Consider the following 21,491-nt stretch of genomic DNA (forward strand, 5'->3'; position numbering starts at 1 on the left):
ATGGGTGTCCCGAGGTCTTAAAACCTTGGGTGACATCAGAGGGGGAGAGCTCTTAAAGTTCTCAGATCTTAAACAGAAGTTTGACCTCCCAAATCCTTATTTCTTTCGCTATCTCCAGCTACGTCACACTTTTGTGTCCCAGTTTGGCTCTGCTAAGCTGGATATTAGACCTTCAATTTTGGAGAATGTTCCCTTGGATAACTCCATAAAAAAACGTTAGCTGAATTATATATGGAGCCGTTTCCTGTCTTGCCTCCTTCTGTGATCAAATGTAGGGAGCAGTGGGTGGAAGAGGCCCGGGATTTGGGTGGAGAAGAGTGAGACGATATGTATTCATTCACTTAGTGTCAGCTAGAGATCGATTAAGTCAGTTTAAATTCCTATATTACACCCCAGCAAAAATATCCAAAAATGACTCAGGTACATCGGCTGAATGTTGGTGCTGCTCACTGTCCCCGGCCAAATTTAGTCACATCTTTTGGCATTGCCAGGTGGTCAAGGAGTTTTGGTCTGATGTTGAGCACTGTATTATGGAGATTAAGTCTATACCTGTGCCCTTGACAGTGGCGACATGCTTACTTGACTTGGTGGAGGGCTTGGCGCCTACTAGGGCCCATTGTACCTTACTTAGCCGGTTACTGTTTTATTCGCATAAGACACCGATCCTTTATTGGAAAAAAAATGTTGGAATGTTATGTTATAATTCCCACCCTGCGTGGCGAGGTATGTTTTTATTTTATTTCTCTTTTTGTACTACGCAAAAACGAATAAAAAGATATTTGTAAAAAAAAAAAAAAAGTAGATCTAAAAAGAGAGCCAACATAAAATAAAGACCTCTGATGAAATGAATCAGTCAGTTTACACTACCTGCCTGTGAAAATTTTTTTTTAACTTTCTTTGAGGTTGCATGCATGACAGGCTCAACCGCCTGGTTTTACCAAACCTGACCTCAAGTGTGAACGAGACGTTACAGCGCTTGACAGAAAGTGGGACACCTGGAAGCACTGTGGGGACTCTATCAAGGTTGTTTTGAAACACAGTGGTTGGCCTAAAAGCGATTACAAACAGATGTGTCACCAAAAATGTTGGGCAATCAGACATGTACCCCTTCTGGAACAAAATAGCCCTCCTCTGGACCTTTCCCACTTGTCTTCCTAACCATTACATAGTTTTATTCATGTATTTTTTGTGTACAACGAACTGTATATAAACATGTCACAGATATTCAGTTTGACATGAGTGCTTCTATGATTTAGGATCGCACTTTATGCAATTTTTATATGTCAGTATTATCTTGTATTTCCCTGTATGTTGTGGTCATTCAGTTGCTTATCTAATAGTTTTTTTAAACTATTGATGCCCCACGCTGAGATTACCACCTGTGGAAGGGAATTCCACATCACTGCCGCTCTCACAGTAAAGAGCCCTCTACGTAGTTTATGGTTCAACCTCTTTTCTTCTCATTGTAATGAGTGGCAATGTTTCTTGTTAAACTCCCTTCCGCAAATGTTTTATCCCTATTGTGGGGTCACCAGTAAGGTATTTGTAAATTGAAATCATATCTCCTCTCAAGCATCTCTTCTCCAGAGAGAATAAGTTCAGTGATCACAACCTTTCTCCATAACCAATATTCTCCAGACCCTTTATTAGCTTTGTAGCCCTTCTTTGTACTCGCTCCATTTCCAGTACATTCTTCTCAAGCACTGGTGCCCAGAACTGGACAGCATACTCTAGGTGCGGCTGGACCAGAGTCTTGTAGAGTGGGAGAAATATCACTTTATCCCTTGAGTCAGTCTCTTTTTTAATGCATGTCAATATTCAGTTTGCTTTGTTAGCAGCAGCTTGGCAATGCATACCATTGCTGAGCCTATCATCTACTAGGACCCCCGGGTCCTTTTCCATCCAAGATTCCCCCGGAGGTTCTCCCTCTAGTGTATAGATTGCATTCATATATTTTTGCCACCCAAATGCATTATTTTACATTAAACCTCATTTGCCAAGTAATTGCCCACCCCATTCATTTGTTCACATCTTCTTGAAAGGCTTTCACATCCTGCAGAGAAGTTACTGCCCTGCTTAGCTTAGTATCGTCCACAAATAGAGGTTGAACTGTTTACCCCATCAGTAAACAGTAAACATTTATGGGGAACAGTGTCAAATGCTTTTGCAAAATCCAGATACACCTAGTCTACAGGCCTTCCTTTAGATGGCAACTCCTCATAGAAGGTTAATAGATTGGTTTGGCAAGAATGATTGTTCATGAATCCATGCCGATTACTGCTAATGATATCATTTTCATTACTAAAATCTTGTATATAGTCCCTTATCCCCTCCAAGAGCTTGCATACTATTGATGTTAGGCTAACTGGTCTGCAATTCCCAGGGATGTATTTTGGGCCCTTTTTAAATATTGGTGCTACATTGGCTTTTCTCCAATCCGCTGGTACCATTCCAGTCAGTAGACTGTCATTAAAAATTAGGAGCAATGGTCTGGCAATTACTTGACCGAGTTCCATAGTCTAATTCTGTCCTTTCTTAGCCATGAGTGTGCATCCTGTAATGTGTCACGAGGATAAAAACTACAATTTTATTTACTAAAGCCCCCCCAATTCCCTCAGGAAGACTGAGGAGAAGAATAAATTCAATACCTTCGCCATCCACCCATCCTTTATAACCAGTTGTCCTTCCTCATTTTTTATGGGGCCAATATGGTCTGTCCTCTTTTACTGTTTACATCATTTTTTCCCCTCTCCTCTGCTATGCGTCTTTCGTGTTCTATCTTAGCCACCCTAATTGCACTCTTACACTTCTTATTGCATTCTTTATAAAGTCAGAATGCTGATGATCCCTCAACCTTGTATTTTTTGAAGGCCTTCTCCTTTGCTTTTATATGCATTTTTACATTGGAGTTAAGCCATCCAGGACTTTTGTTTGCGCTTTTAACCACTTGCCGTCGGCAGGTTGTCATAGGACATCCTCGGCTTTGTGGTGGTAGCTACAGGCATCATTCAGATATTGGCATTTTAAGCCGGTGATTCCCTACACCATAAGAATGATCAAAGCGGCTGTTTCGCCGCTTGATAGTTCTTATGGGCGGCAGAAGGGGATGTCCCCCCCCCCCCCCCCTCCGGTGCTTCTACCGACTCACCGATCCGACCGGCAAGTGGGAGAAAGGATCCGCCGGCCCCGGATGTTGAGCACACAGATTTCCCGCGGACCAGATGGTCGCCGGAGTCTCTATGATCGTTGGAGGCCAGGCGCAATGTTATGACATCACGCCCGGCCTCTGCATAAAAAAAAAAAAAAAAAAAAAAAAAACGGCGCCGCCTTGGTTGGGGAGCCGTGATTTTTTTTTGGGGGGGGGGGGGGGGGTTTAGGCTTCCCAGCTTCCCAGCCTAGAGGTGAGATGTGGGGACTTATTGACCCCATATCTCACTGTAAAGAGATCCTATCTTGTCATATTCCTATTACAAGGGATGTTTACATTCCTTGTAATAGGAATAAAAGTGACCAAAAATAATTTTATATTTATTTAAATTTTTTTACGTAAAATGAACAATAAAAAAATAAAAATAAATGTAAAGTGTCCCTGTGCCCGTGTGCTCGCACGCAAAAGCAAAGGCATACGCAAGTCACACAAGTACCGAAGTTTGGCACCATTCCATGAGCATGTTCAATTTTGAAGCGTGATATGTTGGGTATCTATTTCTCGGCATACGAAAGTCCCACCCACATATGAAAACGGTGTTCAAACCACACATGTGAGGTATTGCCGCGAACGTTAGAGCAAGAGCAATAATTCTAGTGCTAGACCTCCTCTTTAACTCAAAACATGTAACCAGCAAAAAATAAAATAAAAATGTAAGCATTGCCTATGGGGATTTCTAAGTACTGAAGTTTGGCACCATTCCACGAGTGTGTGCAATTTTGAAGTGTGATATGTTAGGTATCTATTTACTCTGTAACTTTATCTTTCACATTATGCAAAAAAAATTGGGCTAACTTTACAGTTTTTTTTTTGTGAAAAAAAAAGTTTTTTTGTCCAAAAAAAAAAAACGCGTTTGAAAAATTTCTGTGCAAATACCGTGCGAGATAAAAAGTTGCAATGACCGCCATTGTATTCTCTAGGGTCTTTTCAAAAATGATGATTTTTACATGTAGGAGTGAAGTGTCAAAATTGGCCTGGATGCGAATTAGTAAAAATTTTTACCCAGTGGGATGCACTGGCTAATGCCCTTATTTAATATGCTCTTAAAGCAAACCTATCTGTCCTCCGTGTTCTTTGTATCTAAGATTTTATCCCAATTTATGCCTTCTAGCAAGGTTCGTAGCTTAGGGAAGTTGGCTCTTTTGAAATTTTGGGTCTTTGTATTCCCCTTAGGTTTCCGATTTGTGTGATTTATACTGAAGTCAATTAACCTGTGATCGCTGTGTTAGAGTTTAAATTAAAATCTGTTATTGATGATTTTTGAAGGCCATACACTGACGGAGGACACTACTCCTGGTGTATGACCTCGGAAAGGCATATGTCCCCTGCCCCCCTCCTTCTGGGGTGGGTGAGTGCCAGTGGCCTACATGCTTTTATCATAGGTCTCATTATAGAGTCCATGATGGATGCTTGCTCTTCCTCCTCCCCCTGCGATCACTGCAGATTTTTGCGTGCATCTCCTCCTCTCCCTACCGATGTGATGAACGATAAATGTTTTTTCTTGTTTAACAAAATGTTATTTCTTCTCTCTCTCTTTCTAAATTCTTCTTTTTCCCCCCTCTCTCTCCCCTCCTCCTTACCCTTCCCTGCTGGCTTGCATGGTTACATGAACTGAAGATCCACTCACCTCTAACGCAATGGCTACTCTAAAGATACTCTCATTATGTAAGGGGACATAATGTAGCGGCTAAGAGACATCAAGTTCTGCGAGAATTGAAAAACTCACAATGCTCAAATCACTTTCCTCCAGGAAACGCACCTGACGCATTCAACACCTGTTAAACTGTGTTCGCAACAATTCCCACAATGGTATTACAGTCCGATACCAATAAAGCTAAAGTAGTAGCCATTGGGTTCAGCCACAGTGCGTCTTTTCTCCTCACTACTACTTTAGCAGATGATCATGGTCGCTTCCTCTTCTTCAAAGGGTATATAGGCAATGCCCAACGCACTCTAGTGAATGTATATAGCCCTAGTCATAATCAGCCCTCTTTCCTCACCCAAATTCTCTCAAAGCTATCCCAATTCGCTGAAGGTCTGGTTGTTCTAGCGGGGGAAATAAACATGCCCCTAGATCCCAGTATCGACACTTCACAAGGCCGCTCCAACATTCCATTCAAGAGAATTGCACACAAAAAAAAAAAAAAAAAAAAGCTTTTGGACTTGCAACTTATTGATGCCTGGTGCATTTTACACCCCAAGATAAAGACTACTCCCATTTCTCTAAAACACATTACTCTTACTCCAGAATAGACAATATTTTCCTTGACCAATTTCATCTCACCCTCCTACGGTCCGCCACCATAGACACTGCCACTATCTCAGACCATGCCCCTGTTTCCATATGTTTTTACTATACCCTCTATACCACATCACTCCAATAACTGGAAGCTAAAAGGACTCTCTCCTCTCGAACGAAACTGAAGTCTCCATATTTTCTGCTTCTATGTCCCAATATTTCAAAGAAAATTCCTCCCCGGATACCTCCCCTTCACTTCTGTGGGAAGCCCACAAGGCTACTATGAGGGGCTGTTTCATTGAGCTGGGTGCAAGTAAAAAAAGAGAACATGGTCAACAGTTTAAACAGGTCCTAGATCAAATTGCCAAACTTGACAAACAGCATAAGCTATCTCTATAAGTCAAACATCTGGAAGCTCTTACTCTTAAAGAGGAAGAATTAAACACTAGACACTAAAAGGAAATTTCATTGCATCTCACAAAAAAATTATGAATGGGGCAACAAACCAGGTAAACTTGCTAGATCCCTCAGACAAAAAGACCCTCTCTTTCATACCAAAAATCAAACTCCAATCAGGCAAAATAGTACACGCTACTCCTCATATGACTAAAGCTTTTAGAGAATTCTACGCTGACCTATATAATGTTAAAGGCGACCTAGCCTCGCTCCCATCACAAGATAAGAGAAAACGCATCCTGGTCTACTTGAAAGCTGCTAATCTCCCCAAACATTCAAGGTCAGCCCTAGAGACCATGGAAGCTAATTTCTCCATTGAAGAATTCCAAATTACTTTAAAATCTTCCCCCTCAGGCAAGGCCCCTGGCCCAAATGGTTTTACCATCCTATATTATAAAACATTTAGCGATATCTTACTTCTCCGTCTTACAGCATATGCCAATTCCATCTCCCACACTTCAGGCCTACGACCGGAATCTATTTCAGCCCATATTACCGTCATTCCTAAACCCGGTAAGGATCCTACCCTTTGTGCTAGTTACAGGCCCATATTCCTTTTAAACATTGACACTAAACTCTATGCTTAGGTGTTAGCAAATAGGCTACTACCTCTGCTCCCCCGCTGGATAACCGCAGACCAAACCAGTTTCATCCCAAACAGGGAAGCCAGAGATAACTCCGTGCGCACCCTGTCCTTGATCCATTATGTTTGTAGGTGCTCCCAGCCAACCCTCCTTCCGTCCAAAGATGCCGAGAAGGCGTTTGATTGGGTGGACTGGAAGTACCTTAAACCAACACTCCGACATTTTGGTCTTGGCCCCAAGACGTTTCACCGTATTTCCTCTCTCTACTCCAATCCTTCTGCACAACTCCATATAAATGGCTTATTGAGCGAACCCTTTACATTACACAATGGGACCAGACAGGGTTGCCCCCTTTCCTCCTTCCTCTTCGCTATTTCCCTCAAACCTTTCTTGGCCACAATCAGACATAATAGGAATAAAAATGGTATTCAAATTGGTAATAGGCTCCACAAGTATGCAGCTTATGCTGATGATATTTTATTCTTTATCCAACAACCTATCACTCCCGACCTTGTGTCAGCTTTTTCAGATTTCCAATCCATAGCTAACTTTAAAATTAATCTATCAAAATCTGAGATATTAAATATAACAGTTCTCCAATCACTAGCTAATTAATGAAGCCTCTTTTTCCTTTCCGTTGGGTAACATATGAAATACCTCGGAATTTATTTAACTCCTAACATCCACTCCCTCTTCAAAACACAACTATATCCCCCTCTTGAACAACATCAGAACAGATCTCAGAAAATGGTCCTCCCTCTCACATTCCTGGCTAGGAAAGGTTAATATTATTAAGATGAACATTTTACCCCGCATTCTTTTTATTTTCCAAATGATACCCCTAGGAGTCCCCTTGTTTTATTTATTTATTTTATTTTTTTGTTTTTTTACTACCCTTTAGACCATGATCGCCCGCTTTATTTGGAAAGACAGACATCCTAGAGTGTCCAGGTCAGTTCTATTGCGCTCCAAGGGCACAGGGGGACTGGCCCTCCCCAACTTTAAAGCCTACTATAATGCTGCAATATTATTGCACATAGCAGATTGGAAATACGACTCCACCTCCAAACTATGGGTACAGCTGGAACATTCTCTATGTGACTCAGACCTTTCCATCATCCCCTGGACACCCCGCTCTTCTAGAAAACGCTCTCATGATACTTCCCCTCTCACCACATCCTCTTTGGACGTCTGGGACAGTCTACACAAGAAACTCTTGTTCTTATGACGCCCCTTTGATGCCACTCCTACACCATGATCATTTTATGCCTGGAAAACTGGACCCCGGATTCAAAAGCATGGTTCTCAGAAGGCCCCCTCCTACTACACCAGGTGTTTTCCTCCAACACCCTTAAACCATTGTACGAAATTTTGGCACCCAAACCTCCCCCATTTATGGATAACTGGAGATACAACCAACTGCAACACTTCCTCCGAACCCTCCCTCAGCCCTTACGATCAATCCAAGATCTCAATGGCATTAAATCAGTGTTCAGCTATGTGGACCCTCGGGAACACTGCATCTCACAATTTTACAAAGCCCTGATCGAGCTCCAAAGTCCTCAATACCCCAATTACATGGCCAAATGGGAATCCGACCTTGTATCTACCATAACGGATAAGAAAAAAAAGACAAAGTACTTCAACTTGCACGTCTCCTCTCTTGCTTTGTCTATGGCGGAATCTAACTAACTATAAGCTCCTTACTAGGTGGCACCACACCCCGGATAAACTTCATCAAATGTATCCTACCAATTCCCCACATTGTTGGAGGAACTGTGGTGAAATAGCTACTCAGGCCCATATCTCGTGGTTCTGCCCTCTCATATGCCCATACTGGTCTAAGGTGATAGATTTAATTCATCAGATTACTGACATCATGCTCCCCCTTGACCCTTGGACTATCCCGTTTCATGCCACTCAAGTAAACCTCATGGAAGAGCTCACGCACATTGCAAAGGGGACTTTGGATCGTAATGCCCTAACTTGGGCCCCATGGTCCTCATTTCTTACCTCATCTTGCTACATGGACATCATTTCTTCAACCTCCCAGGACATTTGAAATCTCAGGATAAGACCTTGACCCTGCACTACATCCTAGCCTACATGATTGTAACCTTTTGTATTGTCTAACAAAATTCTCTTGATGCCTGTACTTATCTTGATTGTTTATATGTTATCATGCTCGCCAGCCTCCCACCCCCTCCTGTCCCCCCCCATCTTCCCCCTTCCCCTTTAACCCCCCCTCCTTCTACTTTCTTCTCCTTCAACTCATCCTTTCTGTAACCCTTTCCTTTCATAACCTGTATTTTCTCATTGCACAGATTACAAAGTTACTTGTACTATTGTCTACACGTGTGTTCCTCCGCTCCCATAGCCACTCAGGTACCTACTGCCTGCACTTTTGGCAGCTTGATATTTTTCATTATCGCTGGTACCTGGACATGCCTCCCCTCTTTGCTATTATGTGGGAGCACAGGAGTCTCAACCATTCGCTCCCATTATGTGATGGAATAATGATTTATTGTGTTAAAGCGGAGGTCCACCCTAAAATGGACCTTCCGCTCATTGGAATCCTCCCCCCCTCCGGCGCCACAATTGGCACCTTTCAGGGGGAGGGGGGTGCAGTTACCTGGATAATCCAGGTAACTGCACCCACTTCCGGGATAGCTCTCTGCGGAAAGGGGCGTAGATTACGCCCCTTTCCGCAAGTGCCCGCCCCCTTCCGCAAGTGCCCCGCTGCCTGCTGGGAAACACACAGATCCCAGAGGCAGCGGGGACCGTCCTTATTGCGCAGCGCGACTCGCGCATGCGCAGTAGGGAACCGGGAAATGAAGCCGAAAGGCTCCATTTCCTGATTCCCATACCCAAGATGGCGGCGGCACCACCCGAGTGACGATCTAGAGATCGGCTTCGGGTGCCGACATCGCGGGCGCGCTGGACAGGTAAGTGTCACTATTTTAAAAGTCAGCAGCTGCAGTATTTGTAGCTGCTGGCTTTTAAAAAAAATAAAAAACGCGGAGTCCCGGCGGACTCCCGCTTTAAGGTCTCTTTTAATAAAAAGATATTGAAAAAAAAAAAAAATAATAAAAAAAAAAAAAACTGTGATCGTTGTTTCCTAAATTGCCCGTATTTCCACATCCGTGATCAGGTCTGTATTGTTGGTAATCAGTATATCTAGTAACGCTTTATTTCTGTATTCGATTAGGGAATATGTGTTTTTGAAAAGAGATTTTGCAGCATTGTGGAAAAACACTATGTGTAATACTGATCCTTTTCAACTGCAGAAGTGCCAATTACATCTACATAGCCTAACTGTTGCAAATAATATATAAGGTTAGGTTCACACTGCTGTGATCAGATTTTGATCCAAACTTCAGTGCTTTTATGTGATGCAACTTGGATGTGGTTTGCGTCTTCTATGGGATCAGAATTGTGCTGGAATTGTACCAAAGTAGCATAGGACTTTTTTTTTTTTATTATTGAGCTGCATTGCACTGATGTGAACAGGCACCATTGAAAACAATGTGATTCTGTGTGACTCAAGTCCTATCTGAAATTGCATTAGTGTGAATCAGGCCTTAATCAATCCTTCACTTTATCAGACTGCAAAAGGCCAACTTAAAACCGGTTATACACAGCGCTAGATTTTGTCTAATTCCTGTTGAACCGGCCAACATATCAGCCCCATGGGTGGCCCTATTGGTAAAAGTCAATTTTTTTATCAACTTTTGCCAAAAGCTGGTTGGAAAATTGTAAGCTGAACAGTGACTGGATCCAAGCAGATGCAGTCACGGTTTGATTATTCTACCAGTCTTGGGTGTTAGCTGCCAGAACACAATATCAAGGAGGGAAGATACCCATTTAGCGTGGATGGAAGACATTTATATGTTTATGGCTAGCCTAAGACTTAGGAGATAATAAACAGCACCACAAATTTCTGCTATACTAGGCATAAGAAAACATAAAAAGTAATAAATACCATACATGTAAATATTACTATTGGACAAAATAATATGGAACCATCACATATAAGGCAGCATTCACACAGGAGGTTTTGTTTTTAACTCTCCTGAAAGCCAGCAGCATTTTTGCAGAAAAAAAAATGCCAGACACTTGTAAAAGTGTCTAACGCTTTTACAAATGTTTAAGCACATTTTCAGGCCATTGGCACATTTATTCTGGCAATTTAAATGAACGCTCAAGCACTAAACTCACCTAGCGTTATCACGCATTGAGGTGCATTTTGCCACGTTTACAAGAAGAGTCGAGCATATTTCTTCTGCTCAAACTGTGCTGCTCCTGTACTCACTGGAAGAGGGTTTTTTCTGCTTCTAAAAGCCTATGTGTGCATTGACACATTGGCTAACATGCAGGGGAGTTTAGAGGCAGTGAAAAAAAAAAAAAAGCCAGACGCCTGTAGGGGCAACTGCAAAAACATCCTGTGTGCATGAGACCTAAACACAGAACCCTAAATCCAGTAGACCTTTATTAGTACATCAACAGCTTAGCCTAATAGAATGATTACCTCAGGAGGGTGAGTGTGTTCAGAAGGAGAGAGTGGTTCCCAGGCAGGCCGCTGTGCGTATTCTCTTTGCTTCTGTTGATATAGATCTGTGAGAGAGGGAATCCTTGCCTCATCAGGCTTAGAAATAGGGAAAAAAAAAAAATATATATATATATATATATATTATTAAACTGTAATAAACAGCAACAATGACACCTAAAAATCCACTACAACATGGTCATTTTTTGAAAGGAATAACAAATACAAAGGCTTATTTGATATAGCAGATTTATCCTCTAAACTTTTCTCTTGCTCATGCTGTCCCCTGGAAACGAATGAAATTATTACCGATTCTACATGTCCAAGAGAAGGAAATCTGAACATGGAACTCTGTATACTATGATATGTTAAAGAAACCCTTTACATGGGCATATCCAGAGCTCACAATCAGCCACTATCATATCATACTAAATGTTGTTTTATACAGAACACTGCATTAACTGAAAACCTAAAATTTCACATCCATCCTTCTGCTGTAGCCATTATGACCAGGCACGTTCTCTGTCTATTGTATTTTACTTAAATGGGTTTGCAGCAGAGGGTATGAGTTTTAAGGGGTAAATGTCAGAGCTTGGAACAACAGGTTGGGGGGGGGGGGGGGGGTCATCTGCTGAATTTACCAATAGGTGTTAAAAAGCCATTGCAGGATTTTTCTAAAAATGTAAATGTTGAGCTGGTTTGCCCTTTGCCATGTCTTTAAAAAAATACAACACCATCTCCAAGATTCAGCAGTGTTGTAGGGGTCAGAGGAAGAAACCACAGCATTCAGCAGGGACACAGGCATCTGACTTTTACGGAAGTGTCAAATGTTGTCAAACTGATGGTGGAATGGAGTGGAGGTAAGAGTCACAGGCCACCCCGGGAGGGACGTATACTTTCTCTTCTTTTGATGTTTGGGTTTCTTTAGGGACCCAACAGGTTTTCTCGCCTCTCTCCCTCAAAATATCAGAGCTACTAAAATTTGTGAGTGGGAACTGAAGGGCTGACCCTGCTCCATGAGAAAACACAAATGAGAAACAATATTTTTGGCCTCCTTTATTTATACATACCTGTTTAGTGTGAAAAAATTTGGAAACGCCAGTTTCAAGGTTGTCAGGCAAGGGATGATATAATTCCTTCTCATCCAACATCCAGTACGTAAACCCTACTCAAAGCAAAAAACAAAGGGAAAACATTAAAGAAAAGTGACATTGAACAATCAAAGCTTGTTAACCTAAAAAAAATAATAATAAAAAAAATGGATTGTGTTCCCTTAAAGCATGCTATACAGCACAGTGCGTGTGCTGTGTAACTTGGCCCGCCGTATCACCTAACAAAAACTGTCTGATCCTGCCTGGCTATGCCCTCCCCTCTAACACTGACCATGGTATATCATGGCTGCTGAGCCCTGACACCATGGTCAGGTTACGTGCCCGGTCATCCGCAGCCCTGCTCTCCTGTGTCCCACTCCCTTACCTACCTGCCGGTCCACTCTGTCCACTCCATGATCCTCCCTCCTGGTGCAATAAAATCTATACTATCTTTGCTATCATTGTAAGAAATTGTTTATATACTATATGGCATATTCATATATGCCATCTGTCTGAATGCATTACAATTGGATGTATATTTTGTTTTTTTGTTTGAAAAATAAATAAAAACTTTATGTTAAAAAAATAAAAATCGAATCTATACTATCTGATCATGCCATCCCCACTGTTATATAACACTATGTGCCCCTGAGCCTGTGCTGTATAAAAAAAAATACCCATTATACCGTATATCAGCGTGGGCTCCCAGCGTTCACGTGACTCCTCGGATCTCTCTCCTTCCAATCTGAAGTCAGCAGCAGTGCTTGGCCCCGCCCACTATAGCTGTCAGCAGAAGCGAGGAAAGCACCGAGGGGGTCACATGAGCGTCGGGAGCTGCTCTGACATCACTTAAATAAATGGAAAAAAAAAAAGGGGGGGGGGGGGACATTTTGAAATGTAATGTAAAGTAGACAACACTGGGCATATTTACCTGATCCTGCAGAAAATAAGGAATTCACACTCTCTGCACGATTGTTTATGGAAAACATGTTTGAAGAGATATCTGTGTTGTCAGACTGCAAAAAAGGATTTGTAGGGAGTTAGAAGGGCAATTGTATTACATCACTTCTTTACACCAATATCAAGGATTGAGAGTTTGTATGACCTTAGTAATGCAAACATTTTGAAATCTGTTAAATATATTCTAGCAGCCCATTTTTATCATCTTGGCATTATGGACTTGGTACAAGCTCATCTTTTCCATTATCTGTACATAAACAGCTAAACTTTATTCATTTAAATGCAAAGTCAATTTGTAGCGCAATACCAATTAATTTGTCAGTCTTGTACATCACTATTTTACAAGCAGGGTCCTGCAGCACCCTGGGGTGCCAATTGCGTTCCCTGGGATGGTGTGAGCATAAGACCCAGTTTACCCTGGATCAGAGATGGATGAAAACATTTTTTAGTGGTGAGGAGATTCTGATGTGATTGGGAGACTCCAATATGATGGTGTGCTCTCATGTACAGGGGACACTGTCTGTGATGGGGGGAGATGCTGACTCTATGATGTGAGGGATTCTAAGGTATAGACGGGGACCTCCCATCTGAAGGGCTCCTCTGACATCGGGGGCTCGAATGTGAGGAAGCCTCTGAAGGGAGGGAGTGCTTCTGATGCAAAGTTAGTTTTATCAAGGTGGTTGTGTGCATCATCCCAGGCTCGGGGTTGCTATTGATAAATACTTACTTTTTCACATTTTAGACTGGGCCCCACAACATTCTGCATAGTGTTAGAGTGTCACAACTGAGAAAAGGTTGAGATGCTGTTCCACATGAAACAATGTGGATAGAGCAAATTAAAACAAGAACACCTTTTGGCTACTAATGCTGAATGTTAGAAATTTCTAAATGAATGTGCTTTTAGAACACCCTGTATTTTAGTTCTCCAATGACAGCCATAGGTATCTAAATGTTTTGCCATGCAAACAATTTTGCATGTTAGGACTTAAAAGATATATTTTAACAATGAAGCTTTTGCTGATAGGAAAGTATATGATTTTCCTAAACTTCCAGTACCTCCTGAGCATTCTACTGCTAAGACTACTGTGTGTATGCACTTTCTCTGCTAAATTTTAAAGTTCCACCAAATTTCCCATTCACAAACTTGGGAAAATACAACCAGAGCTTTCTACGTCCCCATGTTCTACAGAGCAATGCTTTGTTTTAGGTCTATACGTTTTAAATGCATGTCAAATAGGTTAGGTCCTAAACAGGTACTGGAACATTTATGTATCTTTTAACATTTTATACGATTTTGTCTTTTTCTGGTGACATATTTAAAAGAGTAACTTGTCGTTAAAAGGTCTGTTTCATACAGCCACTTAAATGTTTTGCCTTTCTTTGTTTAAGAGATTGCATCTCAAGCAGTGCCATTTATAACAGCATCAGATCCATGAAGCGGATAACAGCATATGGCACAAGCATCTGAAAATGACTGCAAGCAATGAAAATCCCTCCAGGGATTGGAGGGACAAAAGCCAGCAGCGAAGGACTCAGGAAGTTAAAAGAGAAGTATTATACTTACCTAGGTGGATGCTGCATCAGTCTGATGCTGCATCTGTGCACCGCTGACTATGAGTGAGAACCGAGTGATCAAACCTATCGCTAAATCGCTGGGTCCTCAGTGCTCCCTAAGCAGATAGCTACTGACTGTCAGTTCCTGCTCTCTGCTCAGCAGCAGCTCACTAAAAGGCTGAACCAGGTGCCGGCCCAGGCTCCTGAGCAGATCCCGACCATATGGTTGCGATCATTCTCCAGCCTGGACCAACTCTGATGTCAGCCAACAGCGGGGCTTCAGCTTGCTGTCAGCTGAAACCGGGTCACAGGAGTGCAAAACAAAACGGCATTCCTGTGATCCACAGCAGAGGTACAGCCAAATGAGCTTCGGCTGTACTTCTCTTTTAATGCGTTCAATGAGTGCTTTCCTATGAGGATCCACAAAAACAAAAAAGTAAAGAAGTCAGATGGACTTCTACATTTGGCTTCCCCATCATTAATGATTAGTCTCTTCCAAGAGTCAGGGAGACCTTCTTTGTATTCTGAATTAGACCCCGATATGTCACCTTAGGAGGCTCCTGTCGTGGTTCTCTGACTACTCTAGACTAATTGTTGATTTCTATGTGCTCATTGTTTTATTTTACAATGAATGTTCATTGTGATTGCTTATCAAACGCCTTGCAGAATTTTTGCTGCCTGATCGATGTAATTCCTGAAACATTGGCTGTTAAATGTATGAGAAGTCTGATTTATTATATCTGTTGCACACCTTTAAATTAAAAATAAATAAATTATACATATATAGAATTTTCTTTTTGAATTTTGCATGAATCTAAAAAAAAAAAAAAAAAAAAAAAAAAAAAAAAAAAAAAAAAAAACGTACGGATTACAGAGGATGGACTCAGATTGAAAGATATCTGCACACAGACTAAAGTAAAATCATTCCTGGCTTATGAGACGCTGCTAAAGGGAAAGCACATAAGACCTAATGTACTTTGGGTCAGAATATAAAGTGAGAATATTGGAGCGCTGGTAAAAGGTTATGCACATAAGGTGAAAGAACACAGCAGAGATTCATGTATAAGAATATAAGGCACTTGTGAAAGTAGTATCATCATGAACATTTATGGTATTATTGGATCACGTTTGATAAAAATTATGGATACATTGAATTGAGTTTTTATTACTGGAGAATTGTTTATTAATACAGGTTTATTTTTATAATATCCATTTAAAAACACTTTAATACCGGGCACTTTCAACCCCTTCCTGGCCAGGCCAATTTTCAGCTTTTTGTTGCACTTTGAATGACATTTTTTTTTCACACATATACAGCTTCCTTTTGGTGGTATTTAAATACCACTGGTTTTTTTTTTTATTATTATTTCTTGGGAGAATGCATATAATTAGCACAGGGCCAATCAGTACTGTCCAGACAGAGGGTCAGGAGTCCTGGATCCTGATAAGACAGCCAGCACAGTGTGAAAATTCCTCCTACAAGCTTTGTCCAAGCACTGATAGAAGTCACAAGACTGCTATATACTGCTGATGAGAAAAGGTATTTAGTATTATTAAAATTATTGCATTTCTATGTACTGTGGGAGACCGGATATAGTGAATTCAGGGTCCTGGTTATGGTTGCCACCTCATCCCTTTAAACCCAAACACATTAATTACACAGGTTCTGTGGCAGAGGTCCATGGACCCTAGACACGGAATAATCATATCAATGTGTACAGAACATACAAAAATAAGTACAAAAGAGAAAAAATAAAAAAGGGATGGTAAGACAGCAATTTGTCCAGCTCTAGCAGGAGTTACATTGTTCAGTACGGCAATCCCATGTGATCCTCCCCTCTCATTTTTACTTAATAACAAACAATTGCAACTGTGAAAGCACAGAGCACGAAAGAAAGAGAGACAGGGTAAAAAAGCTAAGAGCAGAAAGTAGAGTAGAGTAGAGTTGATAGAGGGAGGCAGCAGTTGGGATGAAGGGGAAAGGGGGAGGGGGTGTCAGATCTCCGAAACCTTAGTGCCGTACTACTGCTATTTTAGTCTGGGATTGTGCTTCCAAATAAAGTGTGACCTTCATCAGACTAGACAAACATGTTCTAAAGTGACCACGTCTTGGAGTAACGTTCTTGGTACCGTGCTGTTAGGATTATGTCCTCAAATTTATTGATTTATTTCTACTTTCCTGAGCCACATCCCAATAGTTGGAGATTGTGGGGTTTTCCACTTCAGCGGAATGCAAGATTTGGCTGCATCAAGGAGGTGACGAATAATTTATTTTTTTAAGGATTTCACCGGGGCAGTCGAGACATGGAGGAGGAAGGCGGCAGGGTCATCTGGAATTTGCCAATCTGAGAATTTCTAGGAAATATATATTTTTGACCTCTGACCAAAATTGTGCTATGATAGGGCATGTCCAAAAGACGTGTAGTAGTGTACCCCATTCCTCCTGGCATTTCCAGCATTTATCCGAAGTTTGCGGGGAAAATTTTGCTTAATCTCGCTGGTGTTCTATACCACCTGGTTAAAATTTTAACCACCTCAATACAGTGCACTTACACCCTGTTCCTGACCAGACCAATTTTCAGCTTTCAGCACTCTCACAGTTTGAATGACAATTACTCAGTCATCCAACACTGTATCCATATGAAACTTGCGTCCTTTTTTCCACACAAATAGAGCTTTCTTTTAGTGGTATTTAATCACTAGTGGGCTTTTTATTTTTTGTGCTATAAATAAAATAAAAACGTAAATTTTGTGAAAAAAAATGCCTTTTTCTTTGTTTCCGTCATAAATTTTTGCTAATTAGTAATTTTTCTTCATAAATTTTGGCCAAAATTTATACTGCTACATATCTTTGGTAAAAATAACCCACAGTGTATATTATTTGGTCTTTGTGAAAGTTATAGAGTCTACAATCTATGTTGCCAATCACTGAAAATTGATCACATCTGATCAGGCCTTCAGTACATCAGGTGTATCTCATTTCTTGAGACACTAAGAGCCCATTCACACAGGGGCAACTCCTGATCCGACTTCAGGTCGCCCCTAGTCGCCTCAGGTCGCCTCAGGTCGGACAACATTTAAAAATCAATGTAAGTGAATGAGAGCCGTGTTAATGCACACTACTGAAGTCGCTCCGACTTCAAAAAAGGTTCCTGTACTACTTCTATCCGACTTGTAGGCGACCGGTACCCATTGATTTCAATGGAGGTCGCCTCCAAGTCGGATCTCTGTCTATACGGAGGCGACTTTGACAGAATTATCAGCTCTCAAGAGGGAACTCCACGGCAAATTTCTGAAAAAAATTTGGCGTGGGTTCCCCCTCCGAGAGCATACCAGGCCCTTAGGTCTGGTATGGATTCCAAGGGGAACCCCCTACGCCGAAAAAACGGCGTGGGGGTCCCCCCCAGATCCACACCAGACCCTTATCCGAGCACGCTACCCGGGCGGCCAGGAAAGGGGGTGGGGACGAGCGGGCGGCCCCCCCCCTCCTGAGCCGTACCAGGCCGCGTGCCCTCAACATGGGGGGGTGCCTTGGGGGAGGGGGGGCGTGCGGCCCCCCCACCCCAAAGCACCTTGTCCCCATGTTGATGAGGACAAGGGCCTCTTCCCGACAACCCTGGCCGTTGGTTGTCGGGGTCTGCGGGCGGGGGGCTTATCGGAATCCGGGAGCCCCCTTTAATAAGGGGGCCCCCGGATACCGGCCCCCCACCCTATGTGAATGAGTATGGGGTACAATGTACCCCTACCCATTCACCTGTGAAATAAAGTACAATAAAACACACAACACAGAGAAAAAGTATTTTATTGCACAGCCGGGGGTCTTCCGTCTTCGGGGGTCTTCTCGCCGGACTCCTCCGCTATGTGTGTGTAGCTCTTTTGCCAGCGGAGGAGTCCGGCTTTCTTCCTCCCCGCCGCCGGCCTCTTCTCCCGACTTCGGGGGTCTTGTCCCCCTCTTCGGTTCTTCTGCCGGGCCACCGCGCCTGGTCCGGTGGCCCGGTCTTCTGTCGCCGTCTTCCGTTCTTCTGTCGCCGCCTTCGGTTCTTCTGCCGGGCCACCGCGCCTTCTTATAGCTCTTTTACAGGCGGTGGCCCGGTCTTCCGTCGCCGCCGCCGCCGCCTTCCGTTCTTCTCCTTCTTCTTCTCCTGGAGATGTTGACTCGACGAGCTCTCCGGCCACAATGCCAGGGACGCGCTCCGCTGCCTCTTATATAGGGACAATGGGGCGGTGTCACATGGGTTGATGTCACATGGGTTGGTCACATGGGTTGATGTCACATGGTAAGGGGGCGGGGTCACCATGTGACATCAACCCATGTGACCAACCCATGTGACATCAACCCATGTGACACCGCCCCATTGTCCCTATATAAGAGGCAGCGGAGCGCGTCCCTGGCATTGTGGCCGGAGAGCTCGTCGAGTCAACATCTCCAGGAGAAGAAGAAGGAGAAGAACGGAAGGCGGCGGCGACGGAAGACCGGGCCACCGCCTGTAAAAGAGCTATAAGAAGGCGCGGTGGCCCGGCAGAAGAACCGAAGGCGGCGACAGAAGAACGGAAGACGGCGACAGAAGACCGGGCCACCGGACCAGGCGCGGTGGCCCGGCAGAAGAACCGAAGAGGGGGACAAGACCCCCGAAGTCGGGAGAAGAGGCCGGCGGCGGGGAGGAAGAAAGCCGGACTCCTCCGCTGGCAAAAGAGCTACACACACATAGCGGAGGAGTCCGGCGAGAAGACCCCCGAAGACGGAAGACCCCCGGCTGTGCAATAAAATACTTTTTCTCTGTGTTGTGTGTTTTATTGTACTTTATTTCACAGGTGAATGGGTAGGGGTACATTGTACCCCATACTCATTCACATAGGGTGGGGGGCCGGTATCCGGGGGCCCCCTTATTAAAGGGGGCTCCCGGATTCCGATAAGCCCCCCGCCCGCAGACCCCGACAACCAACGGCCAGGGTTGTCGGGAAGAGGCCCTTGTCCTCATCAACATGGGGACAAGGTGCTTTGGGGTGGGGGGGGCCGCACGCCCCCCTCCCCCAAGGCACCCCCCCATGTTGAGGGCACGCGGCCTGGTACGGCTCAGGAGGGGGGGGCCGCCCGCTCGTCCCCACCCCCTTTCCTAGCCGGCCGGGTAGCGTGCTCGGATAAGGGTCTGGTGTGGATCTGGGGGGGACCCCCACGCCGTTTTTTCGGCGTAGGGGGTTCCCCTTGGAATCCATACCAGACCTAAGGGCCTGGTATGCTCTCGGAGGGGGAACCCACGCCAAATTTTTTTCAGAAATTTGCCGTGGAGTTTCCCCTTGAGCTCATTCTCTGCTTGGCCGCGGCAAAAGTCGCCTGGCCTGGGGCGACTTGTAAGTCGTCCCAAGTCGCGCTTGAAGTCATCACAAGTCGTTTTGAAGTCGTCCCAAGTCGCCGCTGTCAAGTCGTGTCCAAGTAGCCTGATCAAGTCGCCTACAAGTCGTGTTGCCCCTGTGTGAATGGGCTCTAACAAGTCAGGAAAGTACAAATACCCCCCAAATGACTCCTTTTTACAAAGTAGACATTCCAAGGTATTAAGTAAGTAGCATGGTGAACTTTTTTAAGTTGTCATTTTTTCCCACAATTCTTTGCAAAATGAAGATTTTTTTTATTATTATTATTTTTTACAAAATCGTCATATTATCAGGTTATTTCTCTCACACAGCATATGCATACAACAAATTACACCCCAAAATACATTCTGCTACTCTTCCCAAGTACGGCCATACCACATGTGTGAGACTTTTACACAGCCTGGCCACATACAGAGCACCAACATTGATGTAGTACCTTCAGACGTTCTACGAGCAAAAATGACGCATCTCATTTCTCAACCACCTATTACACTTTTGAAGGCCCTGGAGTACCAGGACAATGGAATTGCCCATAAAATGACCCCATTTTGGCAAGCAAACACCCCAATGTATAATCTGTGAGGCATAATGAGTCTTTTGAATGGTTAATTTTTTTCCAGAAGTTTTTGGAATATGTGGAAAAAAATTTAAACATTTTTTTTTTTTTTTTTTACACAAAATTGTCAATTTATAAGACATGGGCTGCAAATAGGTACTCGGGTACTCTGATGGGCCGTGACAGGTACTCGGGTACTCTGATGGGCCGTGACAGGTACTCAAATACTCTGATGGACTGTGACAGGTACTGTGATTCACGGGTACTATGAGGGGTGGTGACAGGTCCTCTTTATTGGGGGGGGGAATCAGTGTGCTTGATGTGTACTGTAAGTGGTAACGAGATGTTACCGCAATCTCCTCCTCACACACGATCGGTGTGTGAGGAGGAGAACCCAGTAACATCTCGTTACCGCGGTTTGTTTACATTTTAGTGATCGGCTGTGAAAGGATCACAGTAGAGGTCGACCGATATGGGTTTTTCTCTGGCCGATGCCGATATTTAGAAATCATGGCGGCCGATAGCAGATATATGATGCCGATTTTTTTGGGCCGATATGTTAGGCCGATTTTAATTTTATTTATTTTTTTTCCTTTTTTTTATTATTTTTTTTTTTAATCCCCCTTGATCTAACACACCTTTCCCACTGGGGCGTTTTTCAGGCGCTTTTGGGCTAAAAATAGCGCCTGTAAAGTGCCTGCAAAATGGCTCCCCTGCAGTCTGTGTGAAAGACAGAGTGCTTTCACACGGAGGCGATGCGCTGGCAGGATCTTAAAAAAAAAGTCCTGCGAGCAGCACGTTTGGAGTGGTGTGTACCGCTCCTCCACCACTCCTGCCCATTGATATGAATGGGCACCACTGCCGAAGCGCATGCAATGCGATTTGGCAGCAGTGCTTCATGGGTGCATTTAACCTCTTCCTTGGCCG

General features: G+C 43.5%; 1 protein-coding gene across 6 annotated transcripts in view; it reads right to left on the reverse strand.

Moving 5' to 3' along the window:
* MPHOSPH9 (M-phase phosphoprotein 9) overlaps positions 1-21,491 on the reverse strand; it is a 176,651-nt gene that overhangs the window by 78,528 nt on the left and 76,632 nt on the right. For all 6 annotated transcript variants that reach the window (XM_077461900.1, XM_077461903.1, XM_077461902.1 and 3 more), the window contains 3 exons: positions 13,056-13,140; positions 12,104-12,198; positions 11,016-11,132 (listed from right to left, as the gene is read on the reverse strand). In XM_077461900.1, coding sequence (XP_077318026.1) covers positions 11,016-11,132; positions 12,104-12,198; positions 13,056-13,140 — 297 coding nt within the window. The remainder of the gene's footprint in view (positions 1-11,015; positions 11,133-12,103; positions 12,199-13,055; positions 13,141-21,491) is intronic.

The sequence above is a fragment of the Lithobates pipiens genome, unplaced genomic scaffold, assembly GCF_037356315.1.
Source record: "Lithobates pipiens isolate NorthernLeopardFrog02 unplaced genomic scaffold, aLitPip1_a1.2 Scaffold_3, whole genome shotgun sequence".
In the NCBI taxonomy this organism is placed as follows: Eukaryota; Metazoa; Chordata; class Amphibia; order Anura; family Ranidae; genus Lithobates; species Lithobates pipiens.